At 38.1% G+C, this 24596-nt stretch overlaps 1 protein-coding gene across 1 annotated transcript; it reads left to right on the top strand.

Annotated features, from left to right (window-relative positions):
- Positions 1 to 376: 376 nt before the first annotated feature.
- Positions 377 to 9732, top strand: FBXO5 (F-box protein 5; the record flags this gene model as incomplete). The annotated part of the gene is made up of 5 exons (XM_082668993.1): positions 377 to 479; positions 5426 to 6143; positions 7543 to 7633; positions 8577 to 8759; positions 9481 to 9732. 5 exons carry the CDS (start codon positions 377 to 379, stop codon positions 9730 to 9732), a joined length of 1347 nt encoding a protein of 448 aa, XP_082525119.1.
- Positions 9733 to 24596: the final 14864 nt, after the last annotated feature.

The raw sequence follows: 24596 nt of genomic DNA, 5'->3' as shown, positions 1-24596 counted from the left end.
CGCGCATGCGTGGTAGGCTCCCTCCACGTGCGGCCCGGCAGTGGTCTCCCTGCGCTCCGAGGTCCCGCCCCCTGCCTCAGCATCTTTCCGGACGCGCGGAGCCGCTGGGGAAGAAGGAGGTTGGGCCTGGCGGCCCGGCCCCGCCTCGGCAGCCTCCAATTGGGCGTGGGTGAGGGCACCCCCTCCCGCCGCCTTCCCATTGGAGCGCGCGTGCGAGCGGCGCGCCCCATTGGGCCGTGCGGATTTGGGCACCAAATTCAAAGATTTTAAAAGTACCAGCTGGCGCCTTTTAGAAGCTAGAGCTGAGAAGCGGGTGGCCCGTTTCTCTGTCGCGGGCGCAGCTCCCTCACCTGAGGCGGAACCCACTTGCCCTGGCATGAGCCGGTGCCCCTGCAGCTGTTCCCCACGGCCGCCCTCCGGTTCCTGCCGCTGCAGCTACGGCGTCCTGACAGCCGCCGGGCGCCCTCGCTCCTTGGACGGTGGGTGAGAGGAGAGAGTGCGAGCGGGGTGCGCCTTCCAGGAGGGGTGCCCAGTGAGGGGGAGGAAGACGGGGGACAGCGCCCCGGACCCGACGCGCTCCCGAATCCGGCCGTGGGGCCCGTCGCTGGGCCTCGGGCGGCCGGCGGCGGCAGCGGCGGCGGGGGGTCCCGGGACCGGGAGGGAGAAGGCAGGGGTCCGGGGAGGGGAAGAGGTGCCGAGGCGGGATGGCGGGCCCGGGTCCCGCCGTGCACGCGTAGCTGGGCGCCTGCTCCCGAGGAGGTGCGGGTCGCGGCCTCCCCGATGGCCCTCTCTCCTCGCGCAGGGCCACCGACCTCCACCCCGCCGGCCCGGGCGCCAGACGCCCCTCCTTCCCCTCCCCCACCCCGGGGCTGCGGCTCTGACAGGGCCCGCGAGCCGGTGGCCCGTAGCCTCCGACCAGTGGCCCGACCCCCGCTTCTGTGCCCCGTTTCCCCGTGTGCCCCGCACCCCCGGGTCGGAAGTCAGTTCCCCCCGGTTTTCGTCACCTCAGCCTTCCTGGCGGGCGCGGGAGATCGTGCTCGCTGTTATCTCCCGCCTCCTCCGCCGGCCCGCGCCCTGAGGGCCACCCTTCCGACCCCTCGGGATTTCCAGGGTTCCCCCCAACCCAATCCCGCCAAATGCAGGGCCCCCTCATCGGGCCAGGCTCTGCTGGGACGTCCAACCAAAAATGTTCAGTTTCTCCTTTTTTCCCTTTACCCAGTGACTCAGTCTCAAGGCCTGGAGTCAGAAGGAGGGAGGAAGAAAGGCACTTTTTAATACAAAACCCTGAATTTGTCCAAATTGAGACGGTCTTGAAGAATTTGGGAAGCAGATTTGAGAAGTGAAGAATCAGTTATCTTTTTTCCCCGCGCTCCTGAGGAACCAGTCCTTTATTCCACCTCTTGGGTGGAATGGAAGGCACTCGGATAAACGCTGACTTTTTTATCCTCTTTGTTGCTGTCTCCTAAAAGAGATCCAGATGCATTCATTTTACCTCAGAAATGACCAAGAATTTTAGAAATTAGCAACTGGATATTGTATATTTGGTCATCACTGAAAAGTGCCCCTTTCTTTAGAAAAGAAATGTAGAAAACTCAAAAAATATTTTAACAGGTTAAGTCTGTTTCTAGAAAACCCTGAATCTTGAGCCCCTCTGAAATTCTGAAGCTTGGTGGGTCTAAGAAGGGATATTTTTGGTTGCTTAATTCCAGTTGTCTTTACTACCTTGCCCCTCACGAGAATATTTGCTGGTCCCTGGATTTTTTTTCCATATTTACAAATTTGAGGAAATGAAATTAAAAATCTATTGCATTCCATTACTTCTGAAAGTAGGCTTTTCTAAACTTTTCTCTCAGGGATTATGGCTGATTTGCAGTTGATGGCGGCAGGCCTTGGGGCTCTCTTAAATTTTTAAGGACTTGCCATGCCTAATTAGTGTTGGGCACATGCTGGTTATCTTATAGGTACTGGAGATTGTAGAACTTGATTATTTAGCATTGGGATAGTGGGAAAGATTTTTAATTCCGAGCACTGTAATCTTTTTAACTATTGTAATATGACACGTCACATCTACATTGGAAGGTCAAATGGAAGGTCAAACTTTGTATGGTTAACTATCATACCACTTTCTCGTGATTGGATTGTTGAGTGGGTAACTAAGGTTTTAAGAATGTTATCAACTCTGAGGTAGACATTAGTATTTCCATTTTAAAGAAACTGAAAGACTAATTCAGCGTTCTAGGTTACAAAACTAGTCAAAAGGCTGAGCAAGGATTTTCATTTGAAGTCGGATATGATTCCTAGGGAAAGTATATAATAATCTGAAATGCATAGGTCTGTGTAGAATGCATTTTGCTACTTTTAAAATGTTCGTGATTTACAGTATAAAGAATATGAAGAGATTTGGCTTACAAAAATAATATGGTGAAAATAAGTTTTATTTATTAAACTATAAGTGACAGGGACTCTTCCATACATTTAATCCAGTTTGGCTGGTTTTCTTACCTGCATTTTATAAATGAGGAAGCTTGCTTAGTTTTTTGTTTGTTTGTTGTTAGTTTTTTGTACCTGAGATGCTCAAGATTTAAACCCCAGGGTATTCTTTACTCCCCTTTCCTTCATCATCCACATCTAATACAGGACATCCCCAACCTCTCTTGACTTTATCCTTCTAAAAAGATCTCAGATCTATCCAGTTATCTTTATTTCTGCTGCGGCCATCCGAGTCTCAGGTACCCAACTCTCTGAACTCCTGTGATAGGCACCTCCAACTAGCCTCCCTGCTTTCACTTGAATCTTCCTACTATCCATTTTCCACAGTTGCCCATCTTTTTTTTTTTTTTTGACGTAAACCAAATGTCTCTACTTAGAACCCCTCAAAGGCTCTTTTTTACACACTAAATAAAAGCCAGTATACCCTAAAAATCCTATAGAGCATACTGTACCTCTCCAACTTTCATTTTCAAGCAATTCTTCCCCTAGCTCACAAAGTCACAGCCCTGCAGGCCTTCCTCCTCCTTGAAAGCTCAACACTTGTCCTTCCAGTGTCCACCTCTGTCTGGTTTTTCACAAGGCTTTCAGATGTCAGGATTTCACCTCCAAATGATTTTGCATGACTAGTTTCTTTTCTACTCCACACCCTGTCACTAAAGAGGCATTGGATAAATGAATGAAGTGGCAGAACTAGACTCTTAACCCTCATCTGTCTGAGTCAAGAGGTCACAGAACCGTGTGATACTTTTTTTTTCCTTCCAGGGTAATATCAGATCAATTACATTTCCCAAATTGTTTAGGCGCATTTGGCTTGGTCATGGGGAAGCACTGAACTAGTTAAAAAACATGGAATTAGCTTTTTACAGTCTTTCAGCTTCCTTTTTTAAATAAAAGATGGTATTCAGTTTATTTTGCAGTATAAACTTCACACTCTAAATCTACAACCAGCATCCAGATTTTGGAACCAATGAAAGGAACCAAAGTTCCTTGGAGAAATAACAGATTTTCTGGCTGGAACAGGAAAAATAACAAGATGATCGTGGAGCATCTTGTGTAGTGCCAAAAAGTAAGGAATGTCAAATGAACATGAACTTAGAATGGCAAAAGCTGGAACAATTTGAGCAACAATGTAAATAATGTAGTATTAAATTATAACCCAAAGTCCATAAGTCTATACTTTTATGCTTTTTTTTTTTAATGCTCTTCATCTTACTTCCCAGGTGAGATAATGGATGGAACAGTGAATTTACAGTGAAGAATAATCTGTCCCTCTTAACTACCTGTCAAATCTTAGGCAAGTTACTTAGATAAGCTTCAGTGTTCTTAACTGTAAATAATAATGCCTCTCCATTCTACCTCAAAAGGTTGTGAGAACCAAGTGTTTGGAAACACACTGGAAATTAACTTCTAAACACTTAATAAGGTAGTTGAATCATTATTAGCTCTAAATTTAAAGAACTGTCCATATCCAAAGAACAATGTTGGATGAAAGGGGTTCTATAGGATAGTCTCCCAGTAACTAAGTTCTAAAGACAGCAGAGGAAGAATGCTTTTGAAAAGAATTTTGAGTTTCTGAAGTACAGTTTCAGGCCTCTTCCCTTTAGGCAACTAAACAAAGTAAAAGGTGTGTCTTTGTTGGTGGCTTCTTTTTTATCCTCTCAGATAAAATGTAGTCCTGTGTAAATCATACTTAATTCTTTACTTGAGGCAAAAATAAAAATCTCTTGGAATTTTTTACTCTTCTGAGTAGAAGAGAACCACTCAGTATAATTTGTTCTAGAGTTAGGGTTAATTGGGGGTTTATTTACTTTTATGCCCCTGAACTCTTAGTTTAAACCTAATTAAAAGAGTGTCTCTACCTACAAGGTTACTTGCTATCAAGGTGTCCTTTAGTACTTGGAGGTTCTAAGTAAAAACAGTAAAATTAATATGAACAGATGCTGTACTTACGTACCTACGTTTACTTATAGGGTAAATTTTTACCTACCTGTGATTGGTTTGCAGGGGGTATAGTAGATGGGGGAGTACATTAGAAGCGCTTACCATCCATATACTCTGCCTTCAGAAATGCTAAGCAATTTTCTTGAACCCATTCCTTCCCAGTCTCTACTGCCTGACAGAAATTCTAATCATCCTTTAAAGCAGTGGTTCTCACCTAAGGAATGGGGGAAATTTGGCCTCTGTTGGCTTCCCCACACTCCAATAAGTGGTTACTGGAGACATTTTTTATTGTCCTGACTGGGGAATAGTGGCTGCTAATGGCATCAAATGGCTAAAAGTTGCTAAACATCCTACAGTGCACAGGACAGCCCCCAGCAAAATTATCTGGCCCAAAAACTCAGTAGTACGGTTAACATTCAAATGATTAAATTTATTGCCTTTTCAGTCCTTTCTCCAAGCTACCTATAGATTTCTTGATTCATTATTGTAAGGCTTATAATAATTGCTAAACTAACATTTAAATATACAAAATTTTTTGCTACTTTTATCAAAACTATTTTGGCAGTCCCCTCCTCCATTGTCTTGACCATATTTCTCTAGAAATATTTGATTTCTATAAGGATATTTCTTATCTCATACCCCGCTCATGGTGCATCACACTTCCTTATTTGTTCCATAAGCACAGATATTTATTAAATAGTCCCTTTTGTCACTACTTTCCACTCAGATATGACTCTAAAAGTCAGATGGTAGAGTTATACAGATTTAAAACCAGTCTGTACTGAAGGTACCCCCTCAAGAGTAAGATGTATATACTTTTATAAGGTTTTAGTAATGTTTTCTCATATTAAACTTGGACAATTTCACAGCTACATAGGCAGTATCCAGTGCTGAGAGAATGCAAAGTAATTAAGTCTCTATATCCCAAATTTAGAAGTAGGGATATGTGGAAATTTTGCCATTAGGAAGTAAATATGTTATGTTCTTTTTGTAGGTTGTAAAGAAGAAAGTTCCACTGTCTCTGTCAAAATGAAGTGTGATTTTAACTATAACCATGTTCATTCTGGAATTAAACCGGTAAAGCCTGATGACAGTAGAAGACAAGGTTCCTACACTACTGCGAATTTGGAAGGTTCTTATAAAGACTTCATTAAAGACTATGAAAGGTTATCAGATATTGGGTCACCGATTGTGAGCCCCAGGATTGTAGAACTTGAAACTGAGAGCAAGCCCTTGCATAATAAGGAAAATCTACATGTACAGCAAACACTTCAGAGTTCAAATGACATAGAAGAACTAGAGACCAGTGGACCTTATGAAGACAGTGGCTACTCTTCATTTTCCCAGCAAAGTGGCCTCAATGAACATGAAGACAGTAGCCTTCCCCTGGTGGAAAATTTCAGTGACAGTCCACAATCTTGCCTGCTACGGACACAAAGCCCAGACCAATATCCCAACAAAAACTTGCTGCCGGCTCTTCATTTTGAAAAAGTGGTTTGTTCAACATTAAAAAAAAATTGTAAACGAAATCCTAAAATAGATTGGGAGAAGCTCAAGGAATTTATATCCAGTGGAAATTTTAGACTACAGAATATAATTGGCAGGAAAATGGGCCTAGACTGTGTAGATATTCTCAGTGAACTCTTTCGAAGGGGACTCAAACATCTCTTAGGAAATATTTTGACACAGCTCAGTGATATGGACTTAATCAAGTAAGTATTGTTGCTTTGTGGTCCTTAATATAATCCATGAACATTTTTGTTAGATGGCTCAGTACCACCAACTCATGCAAAGACATAGTACGGTAGTCGTGCACTGTTTTTAATTGAAGTGATGACTTTTGTCTGGTTGCTGGTATTTTACTACTTATGTGTCACTAGGAGGAAAGAAAGATAATTTTTAAAGTATGCATTTAATCCAGTTATTTCAAATTTCATATTTATGCTATTAGAAAACTATTTCTGTGAGATTGGGATCTTTGTTCCTTTTGGTTCTGAAATTGTTCATACGTAAACTCCATCTTTTAGTCTTAACTATAAAACAAGAGCCTAGGTCTGGTGTACAGGTCCAATAGGCATTATGATTTTTGTCACACTTGAAAGTATGAAATAATTTCTGTTCTTTTTAGGCCATTTTCAAATTTGAGAGTGATGAAAATACAGAAACCCACAAATGGGTCTGATTATTACTATTTCTTAGAAACCTTATACTGACCACCCTTTCGCATTCCACCAAAGGAAACCTGTTAGGATGAGGTAACTGAGAATTAAGATGATTATCCAGACTATTGGATTAGATTGCTTCCAGCTCAACTGGGTTCATTTTTGGCTTTTTGAAAAATTTTTTAGAGGTACTCTTTGTGTTACTTTACACTGGTCCATGAAATATAGGTGAAGCAAAACAGACATAAGTAAGGATTGATTTTTATTATTGGCTAGCTTCTTGAGGGATAATCAACCTCACAACATTTTTGTTAGCAAAATGGAGTTTTTAAATTGATTTCTACTAATAGCAGTGTGTCCTCAAGTTCTTTGAAATTTGTCTAATGTTAATAAATAACCAAGATGGTGCCATATATACAGTGGGGCTTCTTATTTGATATTTGTGGATATTGTGAGAAAATGAAGTACAAAGTGTAGTGGTTCTTAAGCCTGGATCCACTTAGGATTACTTGATGGCGAGCTTTTAAATAAATACAGCGCCCTGGCCCCCATTTTAGATCAGTTAAACCCAAGTGACTAGGCATGGGCCATCCTTAAATCTTTCTCACTGTTGTGGCCTCTCCCGTTGCGGAGCACAGGCTCCGGACGCGCAGGCTCAGTGGCCATGGTTCACGGGCCCAGCTGCTCCGGGGCATGTGGAATCTTCCTGGACCGGGGCACGAGCCCGTGTCCCCTGCGTCGGCAGGCGGAATCTCAACCACTGCGCCACCAGGGAAGCCCCATCCTTAAATCTTAAGTGCCTACCTCAGGCAATTCCAATGTATAGCCGGGTTTGAGAAGCACTGCTAATAGAAATTTCTTTTTTGCACTGTTAATGTTTCTGTAATATAGTCATCTTAGCTCTTTGTGGTGCTTTAATTGTTTCCTTTATAATCATTTACTTTTCCAGTGTGTCTAAAGTGAGCACAACTTGGAAGAAGATTCTAGAAGATGATAAGGGGGCATTGCAATTGTACAATAAAGCAATACAAAGAATTACCGTAAGTCTTGCAGTTGTTTTAATTTTAAAATATAACAGCTAGTGCTCTTTACCTTTGAAATTGGAGGGGGAAATAGCAAGGATAACAGATGATCTGGAAATCCTTTACATTCATAACTCATTAAAATAATTCAAAGATAAAGGGGATGGGATCCCAACCCAGTCGTTTATTTCTTGGGTTCTCCATGAAAGGAAATGTCCGAAGATAAAGGGAAAACTACTCAGATCTCAGTGAGAGTTGACCATATAGCTTGGTTGCCATTTGTAGTTTAGCTGTTAACAAATAAACAGTAATTATCTACATATTGAAGATTCTTAATGCAGGAAACGAATTCATTTACTTTACCAAATACTTAGTAACTTCGGAGATGTTTCTGAGAATAAAGATCAACACATGATTAAAATTTCAGGCCTAGGAGTTGGCCGACTTAGGTCCAGATTTTGGTGCTGCTGCTTACTAGCTGTATAGCTTTAGACAAGCATTGCTTAAATTCTCCAAGTTCAGTTTCTTGATGTATAAGCTGGTGTTAATGGAAACTTTTCTATTCCAAAAGATTGTTTTGGATCCATTCATAGCACTGAGGGGACACTTAAACAGTGACTGTTGCCATCTACTGGTGGATGGGGAGAATGACCTTTTGTTCTAGTGGTAGTGCTTTATAAATCATGTATTAAATGCTACATACTAAGAGTGTAAAGCGCTTTCTCACAATTTCTGATTTGCAGTTTCACTCAACAGCTTAGTTGTTAGGCCTTAAATGTGTGAATATTTGTGGGTGGCTGTGTTTAAGCACATGCAGGTAATTTGGATGCAGGAATAAATCCTTTATATTCTCATTTGCCCCTTTTACATGTACAACATGTACAAACATAATAAAAATTCCTAATTGTTGAGAATATAGGAGAATATTTTTTAATCCTATTAAAACTTTTTTTTTAATTAGGAAAAGAACATTAAGTTTTCACCACACGCTTCAACCAGAGACTATGTTTTATTCAGAACCCCATTAGTATCTGTGCAAAAGTCAGCCACCCAGACTCTCCCCAAAAAAGAAGCTCGAACCAAGTTACCTGATCCAGGTGATCAGAAAGGTTCTACTTACAGTCGACACAGTGAATTCTCTGAGGTAATTTTTTGTTTATTAATAAATTAGAAACATATGGGACATTTATTGTTAAAAGGATTTAGAGTAAGAAAACCATTTATAACTCAACTAATCAAATTAGGGGAGTACACAGAGATGTCTTTCTATGCCGAAAATAATAGATATCATTTGGCATTGTTTATGACAGTTCAATGTTGTTGAGATCTAATTTGGAAACGCAAAGAGAATAAGGAAAAACCTTGATTTTGAAGTTTTATTTATAAAACTGTTAAATACTACGTTTCACAATTACTGCCTTTAATAACTGATGAAGAGAGCTAAGCAAGAAGTCAATTTTATCAGGCACCGCATAGATATGGAAACATGGTAACCTTCATAGCAATATAAAGATAAATGCCATATGATGTGATAGGTGTTTTTAAAAAAGTAGAACTAGAGGTGAAAGAGCAACCAACTCCTGAGTGACTCCAGGAAGATTTCACAGAAAAGGTGACGTTTAAGTTCTGCATTGATGTGTGAGTAGCATTTATGAATAAGAGCATGTTTGTAGCATTAGGAAATAGCCACTGGATCAGTTGACAGTGGTTTCTCACCTGTTGAACAGAAAGCTCCTTAAAGGCGGGAGTTGTGACATTAGTGCTTTATACATGTATTGGGGAAGGCACAGAGGTGCACTTGTTTTGAGTAACTAAATTACATTCAGTCCTTACTAAAATTTGTTTATGGATTTTCTTCTTTCTAGGCTGCCAGAACTTTGAAAAAGAATGAGAGCCTCAAAGCCTGTATTCGCTGTAATTCACCTGCAAAATACGATTGTTATTTACAACGGGCAACCTGTAAACGAGAAGGCTGTGGATTTGATTATTGCACAAGGTGCCTGTGTAATTATCATACCACTGAAGACTGTTCAAATGGCAAGCCCCTAAAAGCCAGTTATAAAATGGGTCCTTTGCCTGGTACTAAGAAAAGCAAGAAGAATTTACGACGACTGTGATCTCTTAATAAATCAGTTGTAAGTGATCTTGAAGGTTAGTTAGAAAATGTTAGATTTTAACTTAAAAAAATAAATGTACTATGATGTTCAATTTTATGTTGAAATCAGTGTAGTACATGGGTTTTTTTTCCCTCAGTGAGAAGAGAGGATACACAAACTCTTAAAATATTTTACAATTTAATGTGAAAAAATTCAAAATTCTCAATCTAAATCAGAAAATTTAAATATTTTAAGAAAAACTTTTTCTGATGATTGTGATTCAGAGGTAAAATAAAATTGTCTCGATTTTATGGTAAAGGAGGACCATGTAATTTTACCTGGACAATCTTAAATGTAAATCTTCTTTACCATCCATTAGCATTTGAGACAATTTATTTGCTTTACCAAATTAATAATACCTATTGAAATATCAGCTTCTGGTGTCTGTTAATTTAAATGTTTTGTCACCTTTCTTGAACCTCTTTTTCAGTGTGTGTATTTCCCAAAAAAGTATCTTTTGTGAAATCTTGCTTTTCGTTTTTCGTAAGGTTTGTATGTTTTAATATTTTGTACATATGTAAATATTTCTGTATTTTTTATGTGCCAGAGTAAGAAAATAAATGTCTTTTGTATATACATGTAAATAAATTTTTCTCCTGTTATGAATAAAATTGTCACAAGCGTAATAAATAATGTGAGTCTTTTATTTAAACATTTTAAACTTAGAAACAGCTGAAATAAGAAGCTGTAGGACACTGCCTGGTATGTGTGAAGGCATTGAGTGGGTCTTTGTCTGCTTATCTGAGGACCTTGTGAGATTGATTACCAGGCTCTGTTCCAGGCTCTATTCCAGTTTTCTCCCCACCTAGTATCCTAGTAGTTGTGTAGTTGGGTCTTGAAATAAGCATCTCAGGATGGTTCAAAACAGGAGGACCATAAAACACTCTTTGAGGAATACTGGTGTATTAATTCACTCATCACTAAGACAGTTAAACTGTATGGCTTAAACAGCCACAAAAGAAATATATAAAACTATACTAGAAAGATTAAAAGTAGTATGTAGAATAAAATGTTGTCTTTGACTGCAATCAGAGCTTTTGTGCTAATAAGAGCCCAGGATAAGGACCTTTTTTTTTTTATTCCTTAATTCTAAAGTTGAATATATTTTGGTTTCAATTACAGATATGGAGGAATTAAAGAGTTTTAATTCAGATCTACCAAAGGCATAGACTTAAAGGTGGGCCACACAGGTGCTCTCAGTCAGTAGGTCCTCACAGAAGCTTAAGGGCTTTGCCCTTGATCTCAGCAGAAACCTAAGAGGATTTATCTCAAGTGGGTTTGTGGGTGTGTCTTTTGTCTAATGGAGTAGAACCTCCAATAAAATTAACACAGGTTTGCTTAAGCTTTGTTGATGTAAAATTGACAGACAAAAAATATTAAAGTGTATAATTTGATGTTTTGACATATGCGTGCATGAAGCCATCATTATTGCTGGAACGAAGGTAATGAATATTACCATCATCCACCGGGTTTTTCCTGCTTATTTGTAATCCCTCCTGTTAGTCCCCAGGCAATCACTGATCTGTCACTGTAGATTGGTTTGCCTTTCCTAGAATTTTGTATAAATGAAATAATTATGTGTTACTTGTCTGACTACTTTCAAAGAACATTACTTTGAGATTCATCCATTTTGTGTGTACCAGTAGTTCATCCCTGTTTCTTAAGCAATATACTATTGGATATACCAGTTTGTTCATATGTATGTTCACCCTGGTAGTTGGACATTTGGATTTTTTGCCCAGTTTTTTGCTATTAGAAATGAAGGTGCTGTAATCATTTGTATATGAGTCTTTGCAAGTGGTGTTCTTTCATTTCTCTTGGTAAATATCTAGTAGTGGAATTTTTGGATTATATGGTCAGTGTATGTTTAACTTTTTAAGAAAATACCAAAATGTTTCCAAAGTGGCTGTACCGTTTTACATTCTCACCAGCAGTGTATGAGCATCCCATTTATTTCATGTGGTCATCAGCACTTGGTATAGTCTGTCTTTAATTTTAGCCATTTTAATGTGTATGTAGCAGTATGTCATGGTTTTAATTTACATCTCCCTAATGACTAATGATGTTCGGCATTGTTATTTGCCATCATACATTTTCTTTGGGCAAGTGTCTATCAAATGATTTGTGTGTGTGTGTGTTATTATTGATATGTGAGAGTATATACTCTGAGTACAAGTGCTTTATCAGGGTGTGTCTTGTCTTTCATTTTCCTAGTGTCTGGAAGAGTTTTTATTTTTGATCAAGTATAAATTATCAATTATTTGTCTTTAATACATCATGCTTTTGGTGTTACATCTCAGAAATTTGCCTATCCTAAGAGCATATATATCTTTCTCCTATGTTTTCTTCTAGAAGCTTTATAGTTTTAAATTTAACATTTAGGTCTATGATCCACTTGCAGTTTACATTTGGAACATAGTGGGAGGTATCGACTGAAATGAGTGTCCGCTTGTTCCAGCATCATTTGTTGACATATCCTTTCTTTACTGAAACGACTTTTCATCTTGGTCAAAAATCAGTTTTACATAAACATGGGGGACTATTTCAGGACTATTCTGTTGAATTGACCTATTTGTCTCTCGAACTCCAAAACCACACTGCCTTGATAACTAGCTTTATGTCTTAAAATGAAGTAGTGACAGTCCTTTTTTCTTTTATTTCACAAAAAATATTTTCTAAGTTGTTTATCGTAGGTCCTTTGCATTTCTACATAAATTTTATAATTAACTTGACAATTTCTACAAAAATACATAATGGTATTTTGATTGAGATTGCAATGAACCTATTAATCTATTGGATTAGGTTAGGAGGAGAGAATTGTCATCTCAACAACATTGAGTTTTCCAACCTGTGTACGCAGTTATTCCATTTATTTACATTTTTTAAAATTTCTGTTAGCGATGTTTTGTCTTTTAAGCGTCATGTTTTGCACATCTTATGTCAGATTTATTCCTAAATGTTTTATATTTTAATGCTATTGTACATGGTGTCTTTAATTTCAATTTTTGATTATTGTTAATATATTGAAATGTAATTGACTGAACTTGTGGCTTACAACCTTGCTAAACTCAATTAGTTATCGGATTTTCTATGTAGATGATCTGTGTCTTCTGAAAGTAAAGACAGTTTTATTTCTTCCATTACAGTCTATATGCCTTTTATTTCTTTTTCTTGCCATATTATACTGTCTTAAACCTCCAGCAAAGTGTTGAATAGAATAGCCTTTAAAATATCCCCCAATAATGCCAACCTCTTGGTATTTACAACTGTGTGTAATCTCCTACACTGCCTCAGGTTTGGTCTACATGACTAATAGAGCACAGCAGAAGTGATGGCGTGTCACTTCCAAGACTAGGTTATAAAAGACATGGTGATTTCCACCTCCCTTTCTCTCTCTCATCACCCACTGGGGCAAAGTCCATTGTGAGCAGCTTATAGAAAGGCCCACACTGTGGGGAACCGAGTTCTCTGTAAAATGCCAAACGGCTTCCTCCCAATTGCCAAGTCTGTGAGTCTTCTGGAAAGCAGGTCCTCCAGCTCCAGTCCAGCCTTCAGACTTCAGTCCCTGTCAACATCCTGAGTACAAACTGAGTCACCCAACTAAGCTGCTCCCAAATTCCTGCGCCCACCCCAGATCATAACTTTTTTGTTTTAAGCCCCAAAGTTTGAGGAAGATTCCTTATGCAACAATAGACAACTCATACAAAGTGGGCACACCTTTCTAGGAGCCTTGGACAAGAGAAAGATGAACAGAAGTCTTTCATCACAACCTTCAGTTAGCTATACTAATTAATATTAAGAAGGTCAAGGCTTCCCCAGGACTCTGAGATGTATAATTTCTCGGCCTGGAATCAACACTAATGTTAAGTACAGGAGGCTAAGCCGTCTTGCATCTGTGTAGAATGTCTCTGAATAAAGAACACATACTCCCAGACCAAAATAAGTTTGGGACTAGTATGATCACCAAAATGGACTATTTTAAGTCTGCTACAGAAGGAGTATAATGAGTAACTTATAGATGTTACTATTTTCATGGTGACTGTGATACATACGGTATTTTTTTTTAACGATTCATTTTTTTTTACAGAAAATCATAGTACTGGCTTAAAGCTTCCTAAAACTTCTTTGTTTGTATTCTGGCATCCAGGGAGACCCTATATGTTTTATGGATTGAATCTAAATAAATTTTATGTCAAAAGATCCCTTAGGTGATTCAAGTTGTGACAAGAACACATGACCACATTCAGAAGGGCACTTGAGCTGAATCTGGTCACACGTGGTCTCTACTGGGAGCTAGTCTCCAAAATGACTTCCTTTACGTGGCTTCTCCGGTTAAGCCAGTGAGCAGTCTGACTTCTCAGAGTCACTCCTGGCCCCCTAACACGGTGCTGGGACCAACTGGTACCATTTAGTGGCAAATGCTACTTCATTGAGGACTTTAATGAAGAAAGTTCAGGTTTGGCAGCTCTGTAGTAGATCTGTTATCACTTATGATGGTGGAGATTATGTTCTAGGGTTTCTGCTAAAATCTCAATGTATTCATATGCATTGGTCTTTTGTGAGCGTTCTCCTTGTCATATTTCACTGGAGTAAATACTGTATTCACATATTAGCACTAAAGCCTTGCTTGCCTTTACCAAGGTTCATGCTGGAGTGTTATCTGACTCCCAGAGTTTAGCATTTCCACGTCCTCTATCTAGCTGGGAAGTTTGTTAAGCCCAGTTCATACAACTCGAGGGTCTGCCTGAAAGATTGCAGATGAGAGAGGACAATGGTCGTTCCTCCACTATTACTTAAAATCTCAGAAATTTAATTTCTTAAAATCATAATCGTATCCTGATTGCTTGGCATTGTTCCCTTTTCCCCAAGTTCTGTTTCAACAATATAAACAGCACAATGCCACAAGATGGTGCTCTTATAACACCATACTTTTGAATGTGTTCATTCATCTGAAATTTAATATAGAAAAGGATGAAACAATATTACTGCTTTTCTATTCAATTTGTACTGTCAGATTATAACACAAAGCCCGCAACATAGTGTTTAGCTAAGATAGGTAAATATATATAAACTATAAACTGGTCTTGGGTATTAAGAACAGAAGCCTTGCTTATCTTCAACATTTTTATCCATGTTTGTATTCAAAGTTGAGATCTGCACGGTCCAATGCAGTAGCAACATGAGGCTGCCAAACACGTGAAGTGTGGCTCATTCAAATCCAAACAGAGATGTGTTGTAAATGTAAAATACACCCCAGATATTGAAGACTTGGAATGAAGAGAAGCAAAATCTCATGTATAATTTTTATATTGACTACTCGTTGAAATAATGATACATTGGATATACTTGGTTAAATAAGATACTACAAAAATTAATTTTACCTGTTTCTTTTCATTATTTTTAGTGTGGCAACTAGAAAATGCTAAATTACATATGCAACTGGCATTAAGTTTCTATCGGACAACGTTGGTCTAAGATCACACAACAAACAATAACAGAAGAACCTTTTCTGGCCTCAAAACCTAAACATGTCACACTCTAGTACCCTAGTACCAAGATCTACCATACTTTCTAAAAATAAGTTTATTCTAGGTATAGAGATAAGAGGGTATTTGCTAGAAAATGAAGGACTAGAGGTCATCTAAATAGAGTTGGATGTGGGGCTTCTCTGGTGGCGCAGTGGTTGGGAGTCTGCCTGCCAATGTGGGGGATGCAGGTTCGTGCCCCGGTCCAGGAAGATCCCACGTGCCGCGGAGCTGCTGGGCCCGTGAGCCATGGCCGCTGGACCTGCGCGTCCGGAGCCTGTGCTCCGCGGCGGGAAAGGCCACAGCAGTGAGAGGCCCGCGTACCGCAAAAGAAAAAAAAAAAAAAAAAGTAGACTTGGATGCTTTTTCTCCGAGCCCCCAACACTCACGGTTTTGCAGCAACTTGCTCCTTATCTGACCTCTGCCCATCCTCACTCCCAAACTAACACGTAACTGCTCTTACCAGCGCAGGTCAGGTCCTATCTTCCCATCACCCAGAAAATGCTTACTAAATAATTGTGGAAGAAATGAATGAAAGAACTGACTTTGTGGGTTCAGGCTGACATCTCTGGGAGTCAATGGGTGCAACTGAACTTGGGCTTTGCCTCCACGTTAGTGGCGGAAACTGCTGTGACCCTTTACAAATTCTTCTCTACTCCGTTTCCTCAGGTATAAGGCTTTCCTTTCTTCCTGAGCTTTGAGGGCCATAGAGGACCTATAATTTGAGGTTTGTAAAATACTGTTTTGCTAATGCCTTTTTTGTTTTGGTTATGAGGGTTTATTTTTTGGTCCAATATCATTTTATATATTGGACATAGATGAGAATGTCCAGCTACACTTTATCATTTGGTTTCAAAAGGATTATAAAATAGACAAAGTTAGTGAAAAGAAGTGGCGGGTCATTAGGATGAAAGGGAAGGGGAAGGAAACCATCCCTTTTCTTTTTTTAAGCACTGATGGTTAAACACCCACTGCATTTCATTAATGTAATTCTTTCTATGTTGCCAATATTCAAAAGATAACTCAGCCCATTAACAGAAGCAGGTACATAGTCATATATTAGATAAACCTGAATTTTTATTTGTCTAAATCATGCGTGGGATAATAGTGTCCCAAAATGGAAAGAGCAGACATTTTGTACTGTCAGACACTTCTGGTTTGGAATCCTAACTCTTTTACTTACTATTTAACATTGAGCAAGTTTTTAACCTCAATGAGCTTCAGTTTTCATATTTATAAAGAGAAGGTAATAACACCTACTTGATATTATAACAATTAAGTGAGAAAACATAGGTAAAGTGTTAATGTAATATCTGATACATAGTAAACAAATGTATGTGTTGTAATTTTTTTATTATGGCCAAAATATGAATGCTAAGAAATATTTGGATGTTTATGATAGTCGAAATAAACAGGCCCCTTCCTAAATAATTCTATCATTTTGATAAGGTTAGAAAAATCTCATGTTAAATTTTCCATTACCTATGTTCTTAACTCTTGAGAATTTAAAAGGTTTTTCGTCCTCAGCAGATGAGCAAAGAAAGTAACCTTACTAGAAAATAATTTTGTTAAAGCATGAACTGAATGAAATTTCAAATGACTCACACTTAGAAGTTTACAATCATTCATTTATTTGTTTATTAAAAAAACACTTATTGTAATGGAGTACCGTGTAGTACTGTGGGTAATGTCAAGTGTGTAGCCTTTCCCAGGCAGGGTTGCAGGAAAGAACTGAGCTTTAATGACCTAAGGCATCTATTACGTATAATAAATAACATTTCTTTTAGGCATCTAGAATGGTACCCGTTAAGAGCCTTCCTTGAAGAAATTAATATCACTCAAATAATTAATTAATATCACTCAAATAATCACTCAAATAGTTTTCTGTATTCTATGGCTCAGATAAGAAATCCAGTTGAAAAAGTCTAGGGGGTAAAAAGAAAGATAAAAAGAAATACTAAATTAACCATAATAGAAAGCAAAATGAAATAAATATGAACTAAACAAAATATGATAATAGAATGGAAGGAAAAATGACTTCTAACTAGAGGCTCAGAACAAAGGAAGTACTGAAAATAATCTTGATGGTGATAAGAAGGACCTCTTTTCTTGTTCCCTCCTTCTTCCCTTTTTCAAATGTGCAAAATTTCTACTGTGTCCTGTGATTGATTCAGAGATGGATTGGTCAAGGAGCTTATATGGTTTCTGGAAAAGTAGTAAGTGCTGAGAGAGAGGTACACAAGCAAATGACTGTCTGAATTCAGCATGGAAACACTGATGTCCTCCGAAGTCCTTTACTACTGTGAAGAAAAGTAATGCTCATCACCTATTTTCTTTACATGACAGAAAAAAACATTTTTATTTCATGCCAAGAGCTAGGAAGAGTCCGTAGAAAATTATTTTTTAAAGCCTTCAGAATAGGGTGGCAGAAAAGGAAACTCTGAAGTGATATTAGAGATTGTGACAACCCAAAACAACATGTATATTGTTGACTGAACTTCAGAACACAGTTACGTAGTTATTTTTAAGGACTAGTACTATTTTTTTTTAAGTAACATTTTTTTTAATTTTAAGTAAAAATTCTAAAAAATACCTTTAAGAATGAGTTTTCTCATTCCAGAGGATGCACTGGAAGCACTAAAAGGAGTGGAAGATGGATTGTAGGAAGATAAAAGAGTAGATACAGTAATGCTAGTACATCAGCCAACTGAAGGATCAATTTTCTAGTCCCAGGGCAAAATAGGTCGTGTTATTTCTCTCTAGATAAATTATCATGCACATAAAGTCCTAGATTCTCAGAAGATGGATGCACAGCAATCTCTAAGGTCACTGCCATCTTCCTGAGAGACCCAGATAAGGAGCGGAGAGGGCAATCCTTAGCCCAAGAGCCTAGCTGAGAGTGACTGTTTCTTACCAGGAATAAGAGTCTTCCTGAGGGGCTCCTGGCCTCCACGGAACAAAGGTGCTTATCTTGCTGGGACTGAGAGGAAGAGTGCAGAGAAGCATAAGAGGGGGCAGTACTTCCCTCCCCTCCTCAGCTGCCTGAGCACAGGAAAAGTATCAGTGTTGGTGACTTCATACAAAATGCTGTGCAGTCTTCAAGGTCCACCAGCCAGCTTACATTTCAGACCTATTGCCTTTAACCACTTGAGTGTATAGTCTGAGAAGCAATGTTTTATTTTACACCAGCTTTTGCTTGGGAGCACAGAATCAGCCCTTAGGGCCTTAGGAAGGCACGTCCTAGGAATTCACGAATCCTGAAAATTCTAGCACTACAGAGGGGAATACCACATTGCCTGCTCGCAATTCCTTCCTGAGAAGGCAGTGTACAATAGCTACATGATCATGTTTTTTTGACGTTCTGACAAATACTTTTTTTAATTAAAATGATTTCTAGTAAAAACTATAATTCTGATTATTCATTCTTTGAGATTTTACAAGATTCCTTTGCACAGTTGCCCCTGTAGAGACTCTGCCGTGTGTAGCCAGTGTGTGAGACAGCTACGTTGTGCTGACTATTTAGACTTGCTCAGTATTCTTATGTCTTCTTCCTGGTAGATTTTCCAGCCATTTTCATGAGCTTGCAGACTTTTCTAGAGCCCAGAATGTCAGTGAACTAGTTCCTGTCTCTTCCTGTTGCACTCCACATTCCTTGTCTCTCCTTCTTTGGTTTTCCACCAGAGGGCATACTAAACCTAGCTAACATACAGTTTGGTATGGGCAGTTTTAATACATGAAGTGAAAATTTGGGGACTTATTTAGAATGGTTCTAATTTTATTACTCCAAGGTGTTGTGGTTAAGACCTTGTCTCTGAAGCCAAACTATGTGAATTCAGATCCCAGCTCACGGTCTTGGTAAACTCTTTGATTTCCTTTCTAAGCATTGCTGTTCTTATCCTTGTAAAATGAAAATAACAACCTGCCTCATAGGGTTAAATGAGTGTGGATAGATACGGAAAGCACTTAAACCATGCCTGGCTTATAGTAAGCATGAGTAAGTGACAACTGCTATGAAAGTTTGTGAAAATGGCAGTTCTATTGGGTTGGCCAAAAAGTTCATTCGGGTTTTTGCATAAGTGGTTACCAAAAACGCAAACGAACTTTTTGGCCAACCCAATACTTACCTAGGAGTTAACTGGAAAACACCAAGGAGTTGAAAGCTACTAAGGAATGCTAATTACTACCATTTTTGACGGTCAGATCCTATCTATAAGCATTATTTGCACCCAGTGGACACATGAGGAAGAACTCTATGTTCATTTGTTCCTTTTCCCATCCCAAGAACTAGAACAGTGCCCAGTACATCAGAGGTGTTCAAGAAGTATGTTTTAAATGAATGTAAGCTAATTTTTATTAACCCATGTTTACAGGTAAGAAAACAGAGGCTCAGAGAATTGAAGTAAATGGCCTAGGATCACACAAGTAAGCAGAATATGTTGTATCTAAACCCAAACGTGTCTGATTTCAAAAACTATCTTCTTTCCGTGGGGTTTCCCTACTTAGGAAAGAAGTTGAAAGAGTTGAAGGGATGAAGAAAATGAACCTTTGGCTTATCCTCATAACTGAACTGTCAGGCTGCATTTTACAGTTATTGGGTAGAATATAAGACATTCCCTTTAGTAAAACTTATGAGGATGGTGGCCCCAGGATTTAAATGGTGCTTAGCAAAAAATTAACCTAAATGAGGGAATTACTTCATTACTCTCAAGCAAGTCTAGCCAGTATTCCCCATTCACATTTTTCCCTGGGACATTTTGCACCCTATTTCCCATAACGGAAATGTAATAAGCCACATACAAAGAAAAAAGAACTTTGAAAGCCTGCTTGCCCTTAAATTTACTCTTCGGAGGGCACAATGGCTGGTTCAGAGTTCATGTTCAATATGTGTTTGTTGAATGCCTATGTGTGAGAGTGAACAGAAACAAATAGCTATGGCTAAGGATTCTGCAGCCTTGATAAGCCTCGTGTGTAGACTGCCCAGCTGCATCGGCAACTGAAAGCTTGTTAGAAATGCCAGTCTTCGCTTGGACCTACTGAATCCTATTCCACAGTTTAATAAAATCCCCAGGTGATTTATATGCACATTAAGGACTGAGAATCGCTGTTCTAGTCAATATGGTTAATTGCGGAAAACAAATGATTGATTCCACTAACTAACTGATTAATAGCTTCTTATTGGGCATGTTTCAGAAAGCAAGGAAGTGGAAGAAAATTAATGCTGGGCACCATAAAACTCCAAAACTTGTGTCTTGGAAGGAAGGGAAGGGGAACTCTGAATGTGCTAAAAAATGGAAACTGCAAACTTATGTATTTTTTCTTTTTAGGGACTTGTAACCATCATGCCAATATAGGATAGGTGTCTTCAAATTTACAAAATGATTTCTTGCATGGATTACTTGTATGAAAGGTTTGATTTCCCTTTAGTTATGGGTTTATATAGCCTGAAGTCATTTTATTGTCAATGATACCTTTGTGCTATATATATGAATCATCAAAATGTGTTTCCTAAATCCAAGGTGGAGGTGGATAGCCAAGCTAAAATTTACGGAACTTCCTCTGTGACAGATGTCTCATGTTAGGTTATAAAACTTCTGTCTATGAAAAGGCAAGGAAATCTTCAGCAATATAAGTTTCAGTTACATGGAAATACATTGTAAAAACATCTCTGCCTAGTATACCATATACAGACATATGTGCATATATATATATATAAAATACATGTATACATCTATAGATATCATTTTAATGGTATATTATTTGTATGTATTTTTATATGTAAATGTGAATAACTTCTATAGAATATGTAGTATCTTCTCACATCTTTTCAAAAGTTTATAGGCACCAAAATATGATTTGTTATAGTAAAAACACATCTTTGTAATTACTTTAAAAAATTATAACCCAGAGTGATAACGCTGGAATATCTCGGTAGATTTTTTTTCTTTTTAGTATTCAATCATATCTGTATATAGTCCAATACTATTAAAAATTGTTAGTAAACTAGGAATAACATAGTAATAAAGAAATAATTCACAAAGTTTCTTTCATTAAATTATCTTCACATGTTTTTCTTTCTACAAAATTGAACTCTTTTTAAAATATGAACTTGATTACTATCCTTGGGTAAGTTACTTGTGCCTCTCAGACTTGAAATTAACTCATCTGTAATGTTGTTTAATTAGATTACCTCTGAAATTACCTCAAGTTCAGAACCAAAATGGCAATGTTTCTTTCCCTCTAAATGTGTAACTGTGTTAGTTACACATTAGTTACACTGTACCTTTGAGGACCCTTTCCTTCTACCAAAAGAAAAGGGAAGGAAACAAAATGGCATCATTGTCTGCTGCAGTGTGTTCACCTGAAAAATACTAAGTTTCCATTCTATACTTACTTCCAGAAAGCAGGGACTTTATTCCGCTGAAAATAGTTTGTACTTGTTTGTGAAGACAGCTCTGCTCTTTTGCTCTTTCTCTCTCTCTTTTGAACACTATTGGAGACAATGACGCTGTAGAAACTGAAAGGGAGTTTGGCAGTGTTTTAGTGATTATTGAAGGTATTTGGAAATGTAGTCAAACTGAAGAATTTCTTCCATAGTAAGAGTTTAGGTCATTAGCAATGTAAAAGTATTTATGAAGCATAATTTTGGTTATATTTTATTATACTGCTATCTTATTTTAGTTGGAAATGGTTTCCGTGTATTATAGAAGTCATAGTCAAGGTCCTAATCTTATGATTCAACATCTGTAAGAAAAGGGAACATCAAATATAAGGAAAGTCATACACTGGTTTTTTTTGCCAGTTAAATGTAGCCTATGGGAATTTGATCTCTGAGGACTGATAAGCGAAACATTTTCAAGGGATTTCTAGTGACAGATATTTCACGGTGCCCAAATGGATAGAGGAGCAGAATGAATATTTTCACTAACAGCAAGACCACTTCAGACTCTGAGGGAACCCACTAGTTCCTATTCTTCACATAAGCCTTTCATCTCATAGCTTATTTCTTTCTCTACTTTTACACTGAAATTAGTAGATTCAGAGAAAAAATGTATTCCCTCTATTCAATTTCATGTCCATCCTAAAGCTGATTTTTTAATATACCTCTCTCTACATAAAGCAGTGGTCCAAACCTGTAGAAATAGTAGAGAGGGTTATTAGATCTCTAGTTCTCAATTGTTGTACATTTCATAAAAATGTTGGAAATGAATCCAGTTAAACATTTTTTTTAATGCCAGGAGATTTTAACAGATGTGCTTAATGGATTTAAGTATGCTTCCTAAGTCTTGTACAGAAACTCATTTTCATTATAGAACAAATAATCCCACCACTGTAGTCATAGAAATGAAAAAAAGAAAACCTTGATAAAAGAGTGACAATAAGTCCTTGCAAAAGACTGTTAAAATTGTCCAGATAACTCTGGTATTCTATTTTTCTATCACAAAGCATTTCTGTTTTAAGAATTCCTTTTCTGAAGGTGTTCAAACCTCATTCAATTGTCATGTTGTCACGATAAAAAACAAACAAAAAAAGCCCTTCAAGAGCTTCTTGACTGGACTCCCTTCTTTCACGCCCATCAAATTTCCACCCAATGTAGTAGTGATATTTATAAAAAGATGCTCCAGAGGAACAAAAGTCTTAGAGAAACAAAAGTCTAATCTTCAAGGAGGTTTCCGTTCACTGATGGCCTTAGGAGGGAAGCTGGAGTCAGGGCCAGGTTCATGGTGCTGACCTGAACAGGCACATTGAGCTCTGCACTCAGGAGTCCAGAAGAGCTTAAGGTTCTGCTGTCACCCTCTTGAAATCCTTGTAATTTTACCTTTTTTAATAATTTATTTTTTGTAGATGAAGTCTAATGGGACAACTCTGCCCTGTTGTTTCTTTAAACAGATTAAAAATATTTTCTGCACCTTTTCTAGTCGAGAATAGTTATTTTCTTGCCACGCCGCAAGGCTTGCAGGATCTTAGTTCCCAGACCAGGGATTGAACCTGGGCCCCTGCAGTGAAAGTACAGAGTCCTAACCACTGGACCACCAGGCAATTCCTAGATGCGGATAACTATAGCAAGTAACATCATTGAGTGCCTTCTATGTGTTAGGCACTAAGTAAAGCATTTTATATGGTACAAAATTGTTTGACCCATTTAACCCCCTTCTCCCCTCAAAAACAGACAAAAAAGGACTGGGGCTTTTAAACGCTCATTTTACAAATGATTTCTTGGGACTCACAGAGGCTACGTAACTTAAGCCCAGGCGTATCTGACTCCTGAGACTGTCCCTAGGTTTGAATGTGCAATACCCTTTCACCAACTCCACCTATGTGGGGTAGCCAGAATCTTTGTATCTTACTCTCTCTTCTCTGCCTTCTATCTACAAAACTCTTCTATCTAGAAAGGCTTTGTTTGATAATGAACCTCACTACACTTTTAAGTCAAAGCGTCATGTCTTTGAAGAACTCATGTTTTTGGTTTTATCCCTAACTGAAGTAAAACAGTTCCTCTTGAGGCATAAGTTTTGGAATTGGTGCAAAGATATTTGGGGAATGGGAGACTTGCTTGATGCCTCTGAAATTATCCTCCACAGATGTCCATCTCCTTTATGACTAACACTGATCTTTACAGGGACTATTTGGTTTTTTCCCTCTTCACTGCTGGAGTTAGGACTGCCATCTCACATGAAAAAAAGAGAAATAAACAAAAAAAGAACTAAGGCTACATATGACATAGAAGTGAGTCATAGGAAGAAAATGATAATGTAGCTATTCTCAGGTGACAATTATATTTGGTATAATCTACCTTTCATCAAATACAGGGTGTGGACAGAGTTATTATTCTTATTGCTTTTTCAAAATACGTTAGAAATTTTTACGATAGCTTTTTAATAAGATTATAAGAGAAATAGACGCATCAGACAAATAAAATTGTATTTTAAATGTGATTTAGAATCATGGAACTGGCTTTTGTAGAGATAATTCTCTTTTGCATATTTACACATAAGCACTATGTGTCAATTTAGGAGAAGTTATGTCTACTTTTCTTTTTTTCTGTAGTTTTCATTTTATACCAAGTTCATCTTATATTTTTAAGTGCTTTACCAATCGTTTGTTAAATTCATTCAAAATGTGTTTAGTATAATCTTTTGTTGTGGACACTATTGATTTAATAGCTTTTACAGGACAAAACACTACTAGGTGGAAATAGCCGATGATGTTGAAATATTGAGCATTTTATTAAAAGTGACACATTTATTCAGGCAGACTGAATAGTGCAAGCATGAATAGAATCTGTGTATATTATTTTGAGGT

This window comes from Grampus griseus (genome assembly GCF_964374135.1).
Source record: "Grampus griseus genome assembly, chromosome: 13".
Taxonomy (NCBI): Eukaryota; Metazoa; Chordata; class Mammalia; order Artiodactyla; family Delphinidae; genus Grampus; species Grampus griseus.
This window is presented reverse-complemented; position numbering and strand designations above follow the sequence as displayed.